The sequence below is a fragment of the Epinephelus fuscoguttatus genome, linkage group LG8 (genome assembly GCF_011397635.1).
Source record: "Epinephelus fuscoguttatus linkage group LG8, E.fuscoguttatus.final_Chr_v1".
Classification (NCBI taxonomy): domain Eukaryota; kingdom Metazoa; phylum Chordata; class Actinopteri; order Perciformes; family Serranidae; genus Epinephelus; species Epinephelus fuscoguttatus.
Window position 1 is genome coordinate 38,161,780 of NC_064759.1, and position 20,230 is coordinate 38,182,009.

General features: G+C 40.2%; 1 protein-coding gene across 3 annotated transcripts in view; it reads right to left on the reverse strand.

Moving 5' to 3' along the window:
* Positions 1-20,230, reverse strand: part of cdk14 (cyclin-dependent kinase 14) — a 278,138-nt gene that overhangs the window by 123,021 nt on the left and 134,887 nt on the right. For all 3 annotated transcript variants that reach the window (XM_049584038.1, XM_049584040.1, XM_049584039.1), the window contains one exon: positions 19,733-19,856. In XM_049584038.1, the coding sequence (XP_049439995.1) occupies positions 19,733-19,856 (124 nt within the window). The remainder of the gene's footprint in view (positions 1-19,732; positions 19,857-20,230) is intronic.

Genomic DNA, 20,230 nt, shown 5'->3' on the forward strand with positions numbered 1-20,230 from the left:
TTACATTTGGGCTTACCACCTCAAAAAGCATAGGCAATTGTGTTTTTTGAGATTGTCCCTGCTTCTTAGCATCTCAAAACTCTCAAACTCTATCGTATCAATACTCAGCTAATCTGATGTATAGTGTTGTACTCAGCTTTCCAAGTAAACAACCATTTTTGTGATGTCACTAACTCACTTGTTGAAAGATGGCTGCACCCTGCTTTGAGATGCTATCCAGTTTTCAAGCACATTTAGGTGGCGATCAAGTTTGATTGCAGTGCCATAAGGTAAAAAATCAAACAAACCCCAATAATATTGTCAAGTGTTTAATATCCAAGTCTGTTTAGACCAGAGGCACATGGGACATAGTGTTCAGTGTGTCCAAAAAGTCTGATTTTCCAAACCACAACGATTTCCTGGCACAAATCTTGATAGTTAAAACATCACCTCATTTAATTCTTGAGAGCTTGCAATATTGCTTCTAACATTCTGTGTGCAGATTACCCATCTTTCCCCAATGTTAACTTATTGAAGCTATCATATTGTACACCCAACATGGCACACCTGTCTCTAGACTGACTTCTGTACAGTCAACCGCAACAAGCCTGAAATTGCCTTTTAAAATGTAAATTATGATGGACGACCTTTGAGGTTTCAGTGAGGAACAGAGGGACATGATTATCAGTAAGATGAACCCAAAGGACCAAAACTCCTATTTCAATCAAGTGAATCGGACATCATTGGAGTACGGTTAATCAATGGTGACACTATGACCAGCTACTTTTGCACCTGTCATTTGAAACTATGATAGGGTTTTATCAGCACCACAAAAAAGTGCTGGATTTTTCAAACCTTCTCAAGGGTTTTAATAATAAGTCATGTGGCTTTAATGGACATGTCCAGGTTATTCTAAGCCTGGTCTAGCATTTATCTTTGTGATGAGACAAACCCAGGTTAGTTAAATATCCAGTGACAGTGCTCCCATGGCAGCTAATAGTAGAGCAGAGTGCAGATGCAGCAAGCTTTAATGAGGCTGATGGCATTACCTCTTTGTCTTTTCCCAAGTGGTTGCAGGGCTTAATTAAAGCATTTAGCTTAGTAAAAAAAGGACTTCCTGCCCTGCTGATAGTCCCCTGTGTGTCGGAGGGAGAGGGGCAGAGGGGAGAATAAATGAGAGGAGGGAGGGCATATTTAACATTTCCTTGTGTTGGAACACCCACTGCATTCATCACGGCTGAGCACTGTAATGTCCACACACTGATCTAAGTTAGAATAGACGCCATCCGCCCGCTCACACTTAGAGGCTATTATTTCCTCTGCAGGTGCCCTGTGTGTTTGAGTCTCTTATTACTGCACTCATCATGAAAGGAAGTGCAATAATAACAGGCTGGCTGACTGTAACACTGGGAGGTGTAGTACAGAGTAAAATGAAGTGGCATTGTTCCTCGATCTAAATAGTTCAAGTGTATTATCTGACCTGGCATTTTAACCATCCTCCTGACCTGCACAGTGATTATAGATACAGTGGGTAAATTAAAGAGACAGTTCACCGAATAATCAAACATATATATTTTCCCTCTTACCTGTAGTGCTTTTTATCAGTCTGGATTTTTTTGGTGTGAGCTGCAGTGTGAGTGTTTAAATTATCAGCCATGGGGATGTCTGCCTTCTATCTAATTAAATGGAACTGTTAAAGGGACAGTTTTTGGGTCAACTGTCCCTTTAACATCGACTCTAGAAACCACCTCTAAAAAGATGTGCAGTCAAGATGCTCATCGGTTTAATGAGAATCTAAATATGTCCTCTTTGGTGTGCCCCCCTCAGACTTATAGGAGACTTTAGTAGTGGCAAACATGTCATTACTGTTGCCATGTTTTATGATGGCTTCTTCCGTCAACAACAGTACCGTGTGCTCAACCACACAGATGGAAGGCTGCATCTACTGCTAGCTCATCTAGCATCAATGAGCTAGCTAATATTACAGCTCAGACAAGGAAGACGCCGTTAATGTTTACATCTCACGCAGTCATAAGCACGGGCCTCTTGTCCATGAGTAGATGCACACTTTCTTCTGCGCAGTGATACGGTTGGTGGGTGTAGTTCAGTAGAAAGAAAATAGTTCCTACATGAAACTGCTTACAACCAGGTCTGTAGATTATCTTGAGTAACCGGGTCATGATTTCTGGAACGGGACATTGCTGTTGAGTTTTCAAATGTATTTTTTTGGCACTTTGAGCACCATGAGCCGAGAGGGCAGACACTCAGCAATTCACACCAAAACAATCTAGATTGATAAATAGCACTACAGGTAGGAGGAAAAATCTGTAGTTTTGATCGTGGAGTAACCTGTATCTTTGATTACTGCAACTTTGCTTTGAGTGTCTGAACCAGGTTTTCTCTGGTACTTCTCTCTCTAATGGAATTCTCCATGTGTAATTGACAAAATAAAAAGTCATTACAACAGCGATCACACTCACTGGCACTAGTGCACTCATTTCCCTTCGGCCATTAATGCATGGAGTTGATAAAAATCCAGAAAAACCATTTGCTCATTTCCACCTTGACCATGTACTCACACCTACAGCCTCTGCCCTGCCCTAGGTCTATTAGTGTGGATTTAAAACCTGAACCCCAACAATAGATGTAAGATCACATTAGCCTTTAGTGCATTAAAACCAGCCCACACTTAACACTAAAAATGGATGTCATGTCACAGGTCTGACATCAACAATCAGTCCCCAAACAGAACGCATTACTGTTACTACTGGCCAACCACAAAGGTTTGCACAGTCACGAGAGATCACACCCAAACAAGACTCACATTCCCGAGCTCATTTATTCCACTTACTGAGTTTGAAATAAAGTTAAAGACACATAGATGTACTTTGACTTCACCTTCTATATGCGTCTATAATGTATGTATTACAGAAGAGATGGGCTGGTTGAGCTTGTTGGCGTGCAGCCTGGCATAAAGTGCTGCAGCTGGACACTTCTCAGGTTTGGGGTTAGAAAAACAGTATCTCCACACTCCCTTAACTGTATGTGTCTTTGAAGTAAAACAAAACAGTACAACCCCCACCCCCACCACACACATCCATAAATTATTGAAAGAAGCTGTCGACAATCTGTCAGCATAATAAGAAGAGGGTTATTATTATGGGTTTCATTATGACTTATTATGACATATTGTCACCAGTTCATTTCCCCAAGACCATTTTTTTTTCTTGAAACAAGAATTAATAGCTGGTAACTATTAAAATTAAAATCGGTTTTGATTTAATTATTTGCATGCTGCTTGTCACAATAGAAATATTTCTTTAAAGCTACAATTGGAAACCTATAAATAATATATTGTTTTACATATTTGCTTCATATTTTAGCACTGAAGCTGTAAAATACAAAAAAGTGGACAGGTTGGTGGGCGGTGCTTGGTACTCCTGTTGACTATTTCCTACGTAGCGGCCAGGTCACAAAGTTTTTTTCATTTCACAGTTAAACACCACACTAAAATATGTTTCTGAAAACATTTGAGGTGAGAAATAAGCAAATCACTAACAGAATCTTGATTCATATTTGATCAGCACTGCCTAGTTTGACAGTTGGACCACGTTTCATAAGCAGTAACTGATAGAATGACAGCTGCTTTAGATACTCTTCGGCTCTGATTGTAGTGAATGCCATTAGAGGCAGCAGGAAGAGGAGGAGGGACATTATTTTTTCACAGATTATCCGTCTCATGTACTTCTCTCAGAATACAGTAACAGTTGCAGCAAATATGACACAAAGTTATTTTCATAAAAGTTGCCAATAACCAATAACCTTCCCATCTCTTAATACTTTCTGACAAAAATAAATAAATATAAACATAAATTACATATACATATTTCATTTTTAGCCAACAGTACTCAATCAGGAGAAAACAGTGCATTGGTGACTATTTTCAGCTGCAGATTAATTCAAATGTCGTACTGTAGTAGGTATTTTGGGGCAGCAGGATAGTGTTTGTGGGACAAAGTCCTGCAAGGGTCCAGTTTTGCAAAACCCCCACACGCAAAGATCAGCACTGGAACTTACCTTTTACTTGTAATTATCTAAGAGTCAAATTCGGACCCACCCAAACCTGTTAATATTAGCCCTGCGACCTGACCCTTAATTGAGCACACCGTGGTACCAGTATGCTGTTTTGCTAAAAGCCCTGTACTATTCAGATGTGCAAAGCACTCACAGCTCCCACTTGCTGGCTTGCTGGCCACTTCAAATTTCAAATTAAGAGTCCTCGTTTTAAATTAAAGCCCCCTTGTGTTTCATACATGGTCCAGGTATATCCTTGGTTTTGATCAAGTCTTGCTATTGATGCAATGCATATCCAAAATAACTACCCTGCTGCTATCAGTCGGGCGCATCCTCAGCTCTGGAATAAAGTTTCATTGAACAGCTGATGCATATTTTGTCAGTCTGCCATGTGATACAGTTGTTAGATCAGGCAGAAGCTGCCGAGTGTCCACACAGCCAGCACAGGTACCTGTGATTATTTTTATTCTGACCTGTTGCCCTCCATTATTTAGTCAACACATTTTCACTCTGACCTTGTCACATATGGACGTTTGGTCATGGACTTTCCACGTTGAGATATGACGTGTGAGGTACCCTGGGTGCATTGGTTGTTGACGTTCTGGGACGCCATGTCAACTTCAGCCTGTTACATGCTGTCTCTTTCAAAATAAACGCACTACGTTGGTACAACACCGTGAGTTGAGTGTTTTTTCCTTTAACAAGACACGCATGTGGTTACATTATACCCACACATGCACATGGTTAGGTTTAGGCAACAAAAGCATGTGGTTGGGTTTCAGAAAAAATAACAGGGTTTGGCTTTACAATCACACGGGAAGTAAACATTGGCCTCCCAGGTGAAAGTCAGTGCAACAGTGTGGCTCACTGACGTGTTTTTAATAGCTTTTGGACACAACTGAGTTCTATTAGGGTGAAGATATATCAAGCTTTGATACACACACAATACTTGATATTAGATACATTCAATGTTATAGTTGTCATGTGATTCATTTCATGTGATTTGCTGAAATTAAAAAATACAGGATATCCCCAGCATGACCTTTCATTTTAGCATCTCCCTATATTCATGAAATTACATGTGACATTCACCAAGGTCCAGCATCTACCCACAAACAGCTTGGAGGCAACCAGAATGTCTCAGCTCACCCTGTTCATGTGCTACAACTTGGACTCCATTTCCATCACTGGATAAAAATCCACTACTTTGATTTACAGGTGGCAATGTGAAACAGCTCAATGTGTTCTACCACTTTGAATTTTTTTTCCTTGTTAGCTGCTGTTAGCTTACCATGGTGAATGTAAAGAAAGACAGTAAGGTCTCAGCGTCACTGTTCCAAATAGAGAGTCCTGGTACTGGTTTAGTTGGTGGTTTCCATGTGCTTTGACATTTGGATCACCTTGTACAGTGTTCTATAGGTAAACCAGCAGCCACATGACAGTAGCGAGGAAATGACCGTGCCCTGACCTACCCCCTCGAAACCCCACGAGTCCACCTGCAGAGGAGGATAATACTTCAAAGCCCTGACCTATAGCTTCCTACACACATACACCAACACACACACACGCACCCCCTCAGCCACCTTCATCTGTTGTAGTTCATCAGTTGACCTGCCATCCTGTTCAGGTAGCTACTGGGATGAAGGTAACTGGTGAATTATACATCACTATCTCAGGCACAACACCGGGGGTCACAAAGTATTGGGTGGAAGAGGTGGGCTGGAGGGAAATAGGAGGAAGAGAGAATGTACAAAGAGATGGATGAAAATAGTCTTTGTCTCTGGGGGAAAGAACCCACTGTTCTTTTGAAGTTCATTTGGATTTTAAAGGCAGTTTGTAGCTTCTGCCTGCTTCTCCTCCTCCTTGCTAACACACAGCAGATTGAGAGATGTACTTAATCCTGCCAGAAGCTATTTAAAGTACCGTGGGAAATAATTCCACAGGGGACAACCATAACTTCTTCTAAATGGAGTTTTACTTAGTTTGGGCATCATGGTTCCCAAACTTCATCAAACCGGTCTGCAGTGCCAGTTGTCCAAAATGGAGAAAGAAACATTTCAAGCTTAGTCAGTTTTATTCAGTTCTTCTCTGCTCCTCATTTGTGTTCTCAGGACTCAGGTGAAGGAAACGTTCAACATGTTGGGAAATATGCTTTACTTTGTACTAACTGGGTAGTTATAATGGCTATGAACTGCACATTTTGACTAGAATTCAGCAAAAACATGCAGAATCTGTAGGCAGCAGGACACGTTTTGGTATTGGATGTTTTCTGATCTCAGTTTGTAGTCCCAGTAGTATTTACCAATCCCATTTGAGTGAGCTTTGTTTAAGGGGTGAACAATAATATCAGCACGTCATTGGTATCAGCCGATATTCGCATTGAAATGAACTTTCAAAATAAGCCAACCTGCTGATAATATCGTCATGTCAGAATCGGCCAATGTGATTTTTCTCATTTTGCACAACGAATAAATATTACATATATTGAAAATAATTCTATTTCATGTCTCCATCTGCTGGTGGGCCATCACAATAAGAGTATGCATGTGTAATACGATGTTAATTCCACTACAGAAGAGACTTGATCATCACTAAAATTAGGTAGGGAAAAAAGTGGATACATCGATATCGGCCAAATGAGTTATGAATTGGCATATCGGATATCTGCAAAAAATTCAATGTCATGCATCCCTACTTTGTTTACATTCAAGCAAAAGAGGTGGAACGCATTAGTCAATTTGCAGTCCCAGACCATCATCCATTGATAACTAAATTGTTGTTAGCTCTTGTTTAATTTATCTGCATTCTTACAAAGATATCAGTTTATAGAGATTGACCAAAATTTTGTCTGGACCTGTCTCAAGTTGATACTCAAACTGTAAACAATTACCAGCAAAGGGCCAGGATGTCCCCTGGTTACAGATTGTGATTGACTGGTTTACTGCTTTGCAGAAGGATAATTATAGCTTAAAGGCTTTTGTACATCTAGTCCGTATCTGTCTGTCATTCAATAAAAATCTTTATGCAGACTGATTCAGGTGTATTATTATCATCCACCTGAATATTACTATCTAAACTGTTGAAAGTAATCTATCTGAGTTTTGAAATGATACTGTTTGCCCCATTCCTCTGTCTTGTTGCAGATGTACGTGTCATGCAGGTTATGCCACATTTTCTTCACTGCTTCTCGGTCAAACAACTCGCACAGAAAATCTGACCTGTTCTGAAAAATCTATTGACAGACAAAAGTTGTGGAGTCAGTGTGTTAACATGACTGACACAACATGAGGTTGTATTTATTTGCAACAATTTTGTATGAAAAGTATAGAGTTGTGTGGTGTACAGTGGCCTTTAGCCTACAGTTTTGTCCTGTGTCAAAGTCTGTCTCATGTTTTTTCAGGTTTCACAGTTTCACTTTGAGTCTCATTCACTGCCCATCCTGCATCTTTCACTATGTTTTAAATGCAGACAGGTAACTGGAAGAAATCATGTGATATAATGGAACTAGATGGCACTTGGTTTGTGGTGTTCAAAGCACCAAAAATATACATTTGAAAAAGTCAACAGCAATGTCTCTTTCCAGAAATCATGACTTGGTTACTCAAGATAATCCACAGATCTTGTTGTGAGCAGTTTTATTCTTCTCTCTACTGAACTATACCCCCAGACTGTATCACAGTGCAGAAGGAAGCGTGCATCTACTCATGGACAAAAGCCTTGTACTAGTGACGACTAGTGGCGCAAGATTTTATGATTCATGGCATCTTTCTTGGCTGAGCTTTAACGTTAGCTAGTTCAGCGGTGCTAGATGAGCTAGCAGTAAATACTGCTCACAACAAGGACTGTGAGTTATCTTAATTATCTTAAGTAAACAGGTCATGATTTCTGAGAAGAGACATTGCTATTTTTTTGGCTCTTTAAGTTCCACAAGCCGAAAAAGTTGAATTTCAGGACTAAACTGTAAATGTGTGGGTCCACACTCAACTGTGATATCATTTTTCTTGTTTTCATGACATTTAAGATGACTAACCAGAACATAAGAGTGTATGTAAACACACGACTGGCTACAGGGCTTACAGGTGGTGTTTGCTTCAGCCTTCCCACAATATACAGAGAGAACAAACGTAACGTTGTATATTGGTATGTTACAAAAACAGAGACATAAAGTTAAGAAAGCCTCGGCTGCATGCAAAGCTTCCTTTGGCAGAGAGTTTCTGCTGCATCCACTCATCTGAAAATACACACATCTTATATGGATGAAGAACCAAAGCAGCCGGTAAATACTGCTCTGCTTGGCTGTTCAGTGGAAAACAATACCCAGATTTTCAAACTGAAGTGACTGATATTTGAGTCAGCTAAATTTTTACTAAGTTCTGTCATTAAATGCTTCATTTCTAAGGTATTACCTTTGATACTGGGGTTTTCAGTATTTCTATATACATTAATTCCGTTAAATACACACACTTAATTAGCATGGCTGGACGTCAAGGTTTTTATAGTAAATGTGTGCCTCTTTAAATCCAACATTCTTTCATGTGTATGCATATGTGTGTGTGTTCAGCATACCACCTGCCGTCGTGCCAGCTCATTTCCCAACACAGAGTGGACTGTAATGAGCTCTACATTATAGTCACCTACATGAAACCAGTCAGGTCATTATCTACAGGCACACCAAACATCATCATGGTTTCTGCTGCTGGTGTGTTAAACCCTGCAGTTTATTTCAGTCTGGTCTCAGGTTTGGACTGAAACACACACACACACACACACATAGAGTTCATTCATCTAATGGACTTCAGAATACCATCTGCAGCCGCCATGAATCCACACCTACACACACACACACACACACACACACTTCCCGGTGTAGTGGCGAGGCGCTGGGTGGAACAGCACACTGGGGAGAGCCAAACAGTCTGCTCTGGGTGCCTGCAACATTCCTCCAGCTCCATTGTCACATTGCTTCACTCCTCACACATCATTATCCCAGCAGCTGTTACTTCACAGCACAGCAACGCCAACTTCTCAGGAAATAAACACACATCAGTACACAGTAGCTAGCTATAGCTGTACTGAGTGACAGCAAAAGCACCCAGAACAAAAATTTAAATGCAACACTTGTTTTTGGTCCTATTTTTCACAGGTTCAGATAAAGATCTATGACTTATTTCTCTCAAATTTTGTGCACAAAAACCTGATAGGCGTGGCATATTATGATGCTGATGAAACAGCATCATTATGGGGCGGCAGTGCCTTAGTGGATAGAGCAGGTGCCCCATGTACAAGGCTGTTGCCGCAGCGGGCCAGGTTCGACTCCAACCTTCTCTCTCCCCCCCTTTGCACTTAGCTGTCCTATCAATTAAAGGCAAAAATGCCCCAAAAATATCTTAAAAAACAAAACAAAAAAATGGTCAAAAAAACACAATAAATGGCCACTCTAAAACATGCGACCAGATAACAGCCCCAATGTTGCAAGTTTTAAGGGGATTGCAGGAATGTCCATCAGAGCTGTTACCCGTGAATTGAATGTTCATTTCACCACCATAAGCCGTCTCCAGTGTCGTTTTTGAGAATTTGGCAGTACGTCCAACCGACCGCACAACTTCAGACCAGCCCAGGACCTCAACATTGAGAGTCTTCACCTGCACGACCATCTGAGACCAGCCATCCGAACAGCAGATGCAACAGTTTGTTAGCCCACCAAAGAATTTCTGCAGACTGTCAGAAGCCATCTCAGGGAAGCTTATCTGCATGCTCATCATCCTCACTGGGGTCTTGACCTGACAGCAGTCATTATGAAGTGGGCAACTGCTCACCTAAGATGGCGTCTAGCAGTTTGGAGAAGTGTTCTCTTTATAGATGAATCCTGGTTTACACTGTACCAAGCAGATGGCAGACAACAGGCATGGGGTCATGTGGGCGGGCATGCTAACATTTGCTAAGTACACAAAGTACCACTAGCACTGCTAAAAACAAGTCACTTTGTTCTGTGAGTGAGTACAACTGGCTGACTGGGTGACTGGAGAGGACCTGGGACTCCCAGCTCTTCACTCACTTCATAAACTGTCTGGAACAGGTTCCCACGTGGATGGAGTCCCAAACACACACCGCTCTGTCATTTTGTGTGTGACTGAACCTCAGATAAGGTTTCTGGCTGCTGACCGCAGTCTGTGCTCCTGGTTGGCGATAGACACTGACAGCATATGGCAATGCCTCAGTGTTTGAGAGCAAACACAAGCAGCCTTTCAGCAGGTTCATCCCAACTGTGGACACACTCACTCTCTCATGAGGCTCTGAAGTATGTGGGCTACGAGCAATGCTCATCTGCTGTTTCATCCGCTGCTATAATTAGGGGCTTGTCAACAGAAAATTGTCTCAAGGCTAAAGTCATTTTGTGTGTGATGAAAATGCGTGCTTGTTGTCAGCACTTACACACAAGTGTGGCTCCAGGAAGGTATATGAAAAGGAGATTAAAATTATAATATGAAAAAATAGACTAGAATTACCGTCTCACAGTTGTATACCTCCATGAACCATTCAAGTTGCATTTACAGTTCACATTTATGTCTGTGAAAACATGGATGCTTCACACACGTCTTCACCCCGGCAGCACAGAAGATCTATACAATCAGCACAGTTTCAAGGTGGGCACCCAAGATTAGTGTCACCAACTGGGTGTCTGACCAAATATCTCCCCCTCTGTTTGAGTAATGGCCACATATCATCACTTCAGCATTTTATTAGGGCTGTACCCAAATATTAGGATATTCGAATATTCGTTTCTATGGGTAGGTATTCATTATGAAAATTTGGTATTCGATATTTGTTCTCTTTTTTACTTATTTTTTATTATTTTTTAAAATTTTTTACATATTTTTTTGGTGCTAAATGTAGTCTTTTTGTTCTTGGTAAATGTAGGATATCAATAAAAATCAAAACTTTTACATTGCATTGTTAAAAATGTGAAAATATATTGAAGCCTACCAACTGTGCTTGTGCGCACAGCACGCTTGAGCGCATCCATCTGAGGCTGTGGATCAATGCCAAGTTTTACCACTTTATCAGTATTCCCTCTAACTTGTAGCTGTTTTTTCATTATCTTTTGAATTTAATATGAATTATGGAACCGTTTTTGTCAATGTTTGTTTCCCCCGTTTTGTACAATAAATTATTGTTTAAAGTTTCAACAAGTTTCTTTTGGAGTGCGTGACACAAGTGTGTTTTGAAAACGGCCACGCAGGTCCATTTGCGGGTCCCGCGGGTTACGGGTCGACCCGCGCATCACTACTGAGCTCAGTCTATAAGGCTGTACACAACAGTAGACATTATATTCTATTCAGGCCGGCAGAACCAGCAGCACATTGGCTCTATAGTGCACGGCACTGCTGATTAACCATTTTATTGCGGCACAGAGTGTCTGCCAGCAACCAATTACTTGCAGAGGCTTCCTACAACTTGCTTCAATGGTTCCGATTTAATCAGGATGACTAGCCAATGTGAAAATCAAATCAGCCCTACATGTTATCCTATTAGACATTTGTGTGAAAGTTCATCAATTAGTGCATGAATTCTTCAGTTGCTGCCAAAACATGTTTTGTAAGGTCACAGTAACCTTTGACCACCAAATTCTAATCAGTTAATCCTTAAGTCTGAGTGGACGTTTGTGCCAAATTTGAAGAAATTTCCACAAGGTCCACTTAAGATATCGTGTTCACAAGAATGAGATGGATGCAAGATCACAGTGACCTTGACCTACGACCACCAAAATCTACTTTGGTCATTGCTCAGTCCAAGTGGATACTTCTGCCAAATTTGAAGAAAATCTCTTATGGATGTCTTGAGATATTGCAATACTGCATTCACAAGAATGGGAATGAACGTATGGCTGGACAGACAGCCCGAGAACATACTGCCTCAGATCACTGAATCACTGGTGTGGAGGCATCAAAAGAAAAATCAAATTAAGTAAAAAACAGTAAAAATTGATTGTACTTTTATTCAATGATGATGGATGGTGTAATCATTGTAGATTCTGATACTGTATGTCTTGTATTTGAAAAATTGTTACGTTTACAGTACATCCCAGGAAACATGAATGTGGCAGTAGCAGTCCAATGTTGTTCATACAATAATAAAGCACTGGGGAACTTCAGTGCTAAAAACATGTAAGTGAAATTTTGCCCTGGGCTGAAAAATGATCACAACTAAAATGGGGTTTTGGATGAAATGCTCTGAACTGGGTCTATAGTACAGCTTTAAGTCCCGATTTGGAATGGGTGTATGGTGGCTCAATTCTTGATTGTGACATTAAATGGTGAACTGTTGAGTTTTCCTGTAAATACATATAGTTACAGTATTTTTGCAATCAGTGTGTCACGAAAACACACTAAGACCTAACAAACACTTTGAATACATTTACTTCCTCATGAAATATTGGCAAAGTTGATTTCATGAATATTCTGAAACCTATATCTATGTTTACAAGCTTGCTGTCTTCTTCCCTACCTTTGTTGGCGCATTGGTGCCTTTCATGGCATTTTACCACCACAGACTGTCACTCAGTGGAACAGCAAGTATGTCCTCTTGTATGTGCACAAGATACAAAACAGGGATATGCACTTCCAAGGCTGTTCTATTACACTTACAGTAGTGAAATCTACCCAGGGTACCAGTGTTCAAAGAAAATCTGCTGGTGTGGAGGTAGAAAGAATGGAGCTTATCAGACCTCTGTTGCCTGCTACTCACATCTGCTACTGGCTAGTGGCTCAAGGCTATATCCACCAATACTGGCATGACACGACTGAACTATTGGCAGTGGAGGTGCATTGTAGATAACGTAGGCAGCAGGTTTTGAAAGAATATGTGAATGTGAGGAATAAAAAAGATGATATCTCTGTACTGCTGCATAGATTTTGCTCCTTTTTTTAGTCTGTCCATCATGTGTGATGTAAATGATAAATAATGGCAGGTAGCTGTAGCCAATCACCTCATCGTCCTTTAAATGATGTGAACTCTAATATATATATATATATATATATATATACATATATATAATTTCTATTTAATGTCAACATTAAATTTCCCATGAATAACTTACATTAGTACAACATTTTTTGTGTAACAAATTTTCTGGAATTTCATGTTTTAATATGCAAATGTAATTACATGTGCATACATCTCCAGAACATAAATCTAAACATTGGAGAAAGCCTGGTTCAAAAATCTTGTTTAATTTTGTTGTCAATTGAGAGTGAAAAGTTTTTACAGAGGTAGTTTTGGAAATCTCTTTTTATCACTCCATTAATAAGAAAATACTGTCTACAGCCATTAATTAATTTTATTATTAATTTTTTGGAATTTTTTTAGGAAGAAAAAGTCCTATAAATCAGGCAATGAATGATATATGAACAAACCCCTCTTTAAAAACCTTCAGAATATAGATAGGAATACAAGTAGAAAGTTTGGTGTATGTAAGTGCTGAATTTCTGATTTCTGACTTAGAGAAAGAGAAAAAAATAATTTGGAGATAATGGCTTTAAAAAAATATGTATTGCAAAATTCCATAGTTTTTTAGACAAGAAATAAGACACTACAGGTGAGTGGGGTAGAAATCTTAACTAATAGATAACACTGTGAACCTTCCACAGTTGATTACTCTTTTTTGTATTATAAGTTTTCTGAAATTATATGTTTAAATATGCAAATGAACACTGCAAAAGACTTGCACATCCCAGTGTCCAATGAAGAGGGTGCTGGATCGAAGAAATATATTTGTATCAAAGTAGAAACAAATAGATCAGCTCCCGTTAGCTACTTTGTGGATGGATCTATTTGTTTCTACTTTGCTAAATGTGGAAACGAATCATTATCTAATTAAATATGTGCTTTTTGCAGAAATTTCCAGAACAGAAATCTGAACTAATATAAACACATAAACATGTATTCAGGACATTTTCTTTCTACTTAGTGCCTAGTCTGAGAGAAGACACGCTATGAAAACTAAATAAATGTTTTCACCTGTGGTGATTCCCCTTCATTTTATTTTACTTAATTTTTTTAGCCAACATAGTGTAAGAGATAATGTAAGTAAGAAATGGATGGTCTACTCTACATTAGGTTTATATAGGATTAACTATTTGTACTGCAGGTCTTGTATATGTGTGTGTTCAGACGGGGAAGCAGTGATTATGGTCCTCACAGCTCCACTACACAAACAATACAAATCACCCCCCACACACTGCTTATGTTGGCCTCAATTAGTTGTGTCCTTGATATGAAACGTGGGCTCCTCAAAGCCTCATTTATGTGCTGGTTGTTTGTGCAGCTCATTAAAAAGTGAGTAAACCCACAGAGGAGCAGAGGGGAGCATCTGGAGCCACTCCACAACCAGCAGCAGGGATATGGAGCCCTGGCCACTGTGGCTGAGAAATCAGCCCTGCCTGCTCACTCAGCTCCCCCTCTGCCCAGCTACTCATCTATACTTTTTGTACAGCTTTTAAGTGAGGTGGGAATCTTTTCAAGTGTGAAGCGTAGTCACTGGTGTTGGGCTATTGCTATTAGCTTTTGTCCTCACCTCTTGGTGACATCAGCCACCTTTACAGTAACCTGAAAGTTTTTCTATAAATGCTGCAGTGCAAGCTCATTAAATTTTGGCCATTCTACATATTTATAATACACAGTAATTATAAAATGTGAGCAAAATCAACTGCTCCTGAAGCATAGCAATTAACAGCCATTACAAAGATGACATGTTGGAGTTCTTCAATGGGTCAGATACTAGCAGGTGACCTGAATAAAGGTGACTTGCAGGTGGAATTTTGTCTGTTCTGAGTGAAACAGAGAATATGCTGGTTGAAGATACAATCTTTTAATAAACTGAAAATAAAAATAATTTCATTCAATATTTTAACATTTTAATGCTCTGACTGCTGACTTTGTGTGTCGGCTCTGTCTTCTGTGCCACCCAGAATATGAATATACTTCAATCAGGTGTGTCACTACAGTACAGGCATATACTGTAACTGTGGAAATTTGCCACTAAATTTGATGAGAATATGCCAAAAGCATCCATGTCAATTGTATTTCTGCCTTAGTTACCTTCATTTTAAAATATATTATCTTAGATTCATGTGTATTAAATGTATTGAAACAATCATGTTAAACACACTCCCAAATCAAATTATTTGCATGTGCATGGTTATTATAAGATTTGCAGTTTTGGATTGGGCTGGGGAACTTGTGTTAATGGGTTAGGTTTGCAGAACTGACTGGTCATATGTGCAGGCTGCGGGGTGGGTGTGGTATTGCACGTTGAGATGCCTGTGTGATGCGGGTCTGTATGACGGGCCATAGTCAAAAAGGTGATTGCTGTCCATTCAGAGTTTAGTTTGACTTAGGTATGGTAGGCCTAAATCATATTGCATAGGACTGAAAAAAAATATGAAATGAAAAAAATACCTTCTATCATCAACAGCAGGAATGTAACAAAAACAAAAACAAAAAAACAGAGTGAAGACTCTGTTTACAACTGTTTACAATAGACCTATGCAATGACCAGTATAGCGCAGCGTGGGCTGGAGCCTACACCTGCTCATATATGATGCAGGGTACACCAATAAACACTACTAAAAACTAGAACACTAGAACATTCATTACAATCAATGATACCATAGTGTTAAATGGAACAGAGAGTGTAGTGAAGATTTTAAAGTATTACAGCCTAATTAGTATTAAGTCCAAAATGTCATCACAACTGTGTAGTGTCTTTCCCCTTAGGATCATGAATATGATCTGGAAATATGAGCCTGTCTATTACTGACAATCTGCTGATCAATTTTAACATTTGAGTAGAGGAATAAATTTGGAGGCGATAATGGTCCTGCCAGAATGATCAAGTGGTTGCAACAAACAATAGGATCTATCCTCTGGGGACTCTGAATACGTACAGAAAACATTCTATATCTGTGGCCGTAAGTATTTGGAATAGCTTGCCATGGACTAAAGTATTGGTCATGTAAGAACTTGGACCTGATCAGTGCTCGAGTCAGGGGGTCACACAAGTCATTAACTGCAACCTGGCAAAGAAAAGACCCAGAGATACTGCCAACCAGTATCACTGGGTCTGCCCCAAGTACAACAGAGTACAATTGACCACACCCTGCTTCAGCAAACATATTTTTTAACCCATAGAGGTCAGTGCAGTAATATTTTCATACAACATGTAGTGTGGAGTTACTCATTAAATCACTCATCACTTCACCATTATAACATAATTGTGTAAAATGTTGTCATAACTACCGTATGAATTCCTGATTTATGGCCGAACACACGTTTGGTGAGGTTACAGTGACCTTCAACCCCTAAATTCCAATCAGTTCATTCTTGACGCCAAGTGGATGTTTGTGCTGAATTTAAAGAAAATCCCTTATGGACTTCTTGAGATATCATATTGAAAAAAGAGAGACGAAGGCAAGGTCACAGTGACCTTTGACCTCAAAAATCTAATCAGTTCATCCTTGAGTCCAAGTGGACGTTTGTGCCAAATTTGGAGCAATTCCCTCAATGCATGAGATATCGTGTTCACAACAATGAGATGGATGGCAAAAGGACTGATGAGCACCAATGAAGAAGGAAGAACTGGCAAGACTGAGTTTTATTTATTAAAAAAAGAATCCACTATTACCATTTTCCGAGTCACCCATAACCCATCTTAATACATTTCTTCATTGCAGCCATGCCTTATCTCTTCCTCTTTGTATCCTCCTTCCATTCACCACACAGCTTCATCCCCACTGAGTGTTCTGCCACCTCTTATTGTACCTCTCAGCCCCTCCTTTGTTGACACTTTGCCTCCGTCTCTCTCGTTTACCCCAACCAGCGCCACGGGCCTCAGCTGTCAGCCGTTAGTATTCCTGCTGCCAAGGCCTGAGACCACAGGGAACCCTGGCGGCCACACAATCACACACACAGACACGCACATACACACACACACACACACACACATGCACACAGCCTTCACCTTCCTCATCTGGCATCCCTGAGGCAAAGGCTGATTCTGTGTTTTGTGCATGTTTGTTGATGAGCACAGCTCCAGCGACAGACTAATAGGCCAGGGATTTTCATTTTCGCTCATTTGGTATTTTGTCCATTATTTTCTCCTTCTCATTTCCCTTGCAGTAATGTTTCTGCACTAAAACATGGTTTGCATTATTGATGAGGCTGCCACCTTCCTCCTCCCCCAATCTGTCTAGGCAGAGGGATGGAGGGGTGGAAAAGGATGGAAGAGGGAAAAGGTTTGAGGGAGTTAGGAAATAGGATGGAAAAAGGATGGATGGATGGATGGATGGATGGATGGATGGATGGATGGATGGATGGATGGATGGATGGGGTGTACAGAAGGCTGGATTGTCTGCCCCCCAGGAAGCCAGACAAGCCATGTAGGCAGTGTTTACTGAGCATGGATCCAAGCCATATGGTGCCACTTCAGGAGGGATTCCTAACACACACACACACACACACACACACACACACACACACACACACACACACACACACACACTGTCTACACAAGATAGATGGGTGCATGAATGTGCTCAGTAACTTTCATAGTGATCTGTTCTTTGATTGTGATGAACAAATGGAAATTCTGGCACTAGATGAAAGGTTAGGGAAAGAAAAGGGTCAAGGGGTCAACTAGTCGTCATGATATTGTGATCTTGGCCAAAGTGTTGGACAGATGGCTGAACCAACAGTCCATCCAAAGCCACCCAAACGTGGGGGCCACAAAATACAAGGAGTCCCCCAAGATGGCAGGTCTAAGAATCCCACTATGCTGGGATCAGACAACACAATAGTTTATCTTTCAAGACGATCTTTGTCTTAGTGTGATGTTTCATAGATGCGGAGAACACGGCATGGTTGCACCAAACATAATCTGTCTATTATAGCTTGCATTCAAAGAAGTTGACAGGGGTGGACTTAAAGTCAGAAATCGTGGATTCATTGTTCTTCTCTGTAAAAAAAAAACAGGTAATTTTCTCTGTATCTACAGCATGCAGCTGCAGACATTTTTTTTTATTATTAGAGCTCAAACACATTCTTAGGACATGTTGAGGTTTTTGCTGGCTGAAGTCTGAACACCCCTCTTACTTACACATTAGTAAGCGAGGGGTCTTGCAGCCTGAAATGCCTGATTCCAAAGCAGCCTTTCAAAAAAATGGTAATGCATGTTGGGACGTTTTCAGGCTGTGTTTATTGTTTTGTTTTTCCTAGCATGGGCTAACACAGCAGCAGCGGCTAACAACTGACACCAAGCCAACAGTCCCAACAATCTTAAACCGACACCTACACAGCTCGACTCTGTCGTTAAACTTGTTAACAACTGTTGGGTAATGTTAGCCTTGTGATGCTAACAGTTAGCCCTGTCACAATGAAATCAGATTTTACCCATTTAAAATAGTCGAATTTGCCATTAAGTTGAGGTAATTGGACAAAATAACACAGTTGTACAGGATTCACAGAGACTGGCTGAATTTACATCAATTGTTGTGATCACAACATTGTGGAAGAGTTGAATATTGCTCTGCTGGCTACCTGAGCTACAGTGACTTTATACAGTGGGTGAGGTTAGCTGGTAACCCCAAATCACACTAGATTGGATTCATTTATGTAACCGCCTTTGAGTTCAAAATGTGTCATCAAACACATTTTTACACTTTACAGGAAGAGAAAAGCGAGGGACTGTGACATAAAAATACTCAAAAATGATTTTTTGACACATTTAGCATCTAGCATCTGTCAAGAGATGCCAGAATAATTAACACAGAAACACAGGCTTAGACAATGTACATTTCATTTCTCAGTGTCTTTGAAGAGTTAGCTATGATGATAAAAATGGTTTGATAAAATGTATGGTCACTGACAAATTTATATTGTCTCATGGTATCCTCACATCACCCAACCGTAACTGATTGCTTAGATCAGTGGTTGTCAAATGGAGTGCAAAAGGAGAACGCTGTAAGTAGGACAATTGATTGCCTTATTGTACGCAGCAAATTACAATGAAGCACCACCGAAAGAAAAGAGTAGACAGTATAACGGAAGCTGCCTGTCTTCTTTTGTCTTATTCTTATTGTCTTATGTCATCATAAGAGCAATAACACACGTTATAGGGGCTATTGTGCACAGATATGAAATACGGGTGTGCCTTGAGATTTTGGCTGGCCCTTAGGGTGTGCCTTGGGCACAAAGTTTGAAAACCACTGGCTTAGATAAACTGGAATACACACATAAATGTATAATGTGTTCCTGAACTCTAGACTGGTCTAGAGAAGTTGAAGACTTTCAGGAGGCAGACTCACCAGTCATAGACCCAAGAGATTCCTAAAGTTGAAAAAGTTATTTATTTATTTATTTGTCAGTCAGTCTACTTCTTGGGACGTTTTCGGTCCCCGTATGTAATGTGTCTAATGTAAAAAATAATGACAACATTAAATGCAGATTTGTGTCATTCCTGATCAAAATGCTGACACATGGGTGATGATAAGCTCAACAGTAACTGTGTGATCATCACTCTGCCTCCTCAGACATTATATCAGAACTGATGCACAAATGGAGATATGCATTCTTACATTAAGCAGAAACTCACAAAAATAAAAGCATTGCTGTCCAGCCTACTCACCAAAGTCAGCAAGCTTGAGCTCTCCAGTGTCGCTGATGAGCAGGTTTTGTGGTTTCAGGTCGCGATGAAGGATGTACCTCTGGTGGATGTAGGACAGGCCTCTCAGTAACTGGAACAGGAACAGCTAGAAAACACAAGAAGCAAAGGGAAAGAACTTTTAGATGTAACTACGACAAATCTCTACAAACAACGCTGAAAAGACAGTTCTGATAAGGAGAGCATGTTGTTTCAATCACACACTGAGATAATTGACATGAATAGCAATACTCCTTTAATAACTGTCTTCCCATTTTGTTTCTGACTGAATCATCTTTCTGTTGTGGCACATTAAACTGAGCGGCTGCAGAGTGCAGATAGGTGTGAATAAAATCCATTCATCACTGAGGTATAGCTGTGACTTCATTACAGTGTAAACGACAGCAGGCATGAACCCCACACGTTATTTACATACATACTGTCTCTGTCACAAAGGCACACACACACACACACACACACACA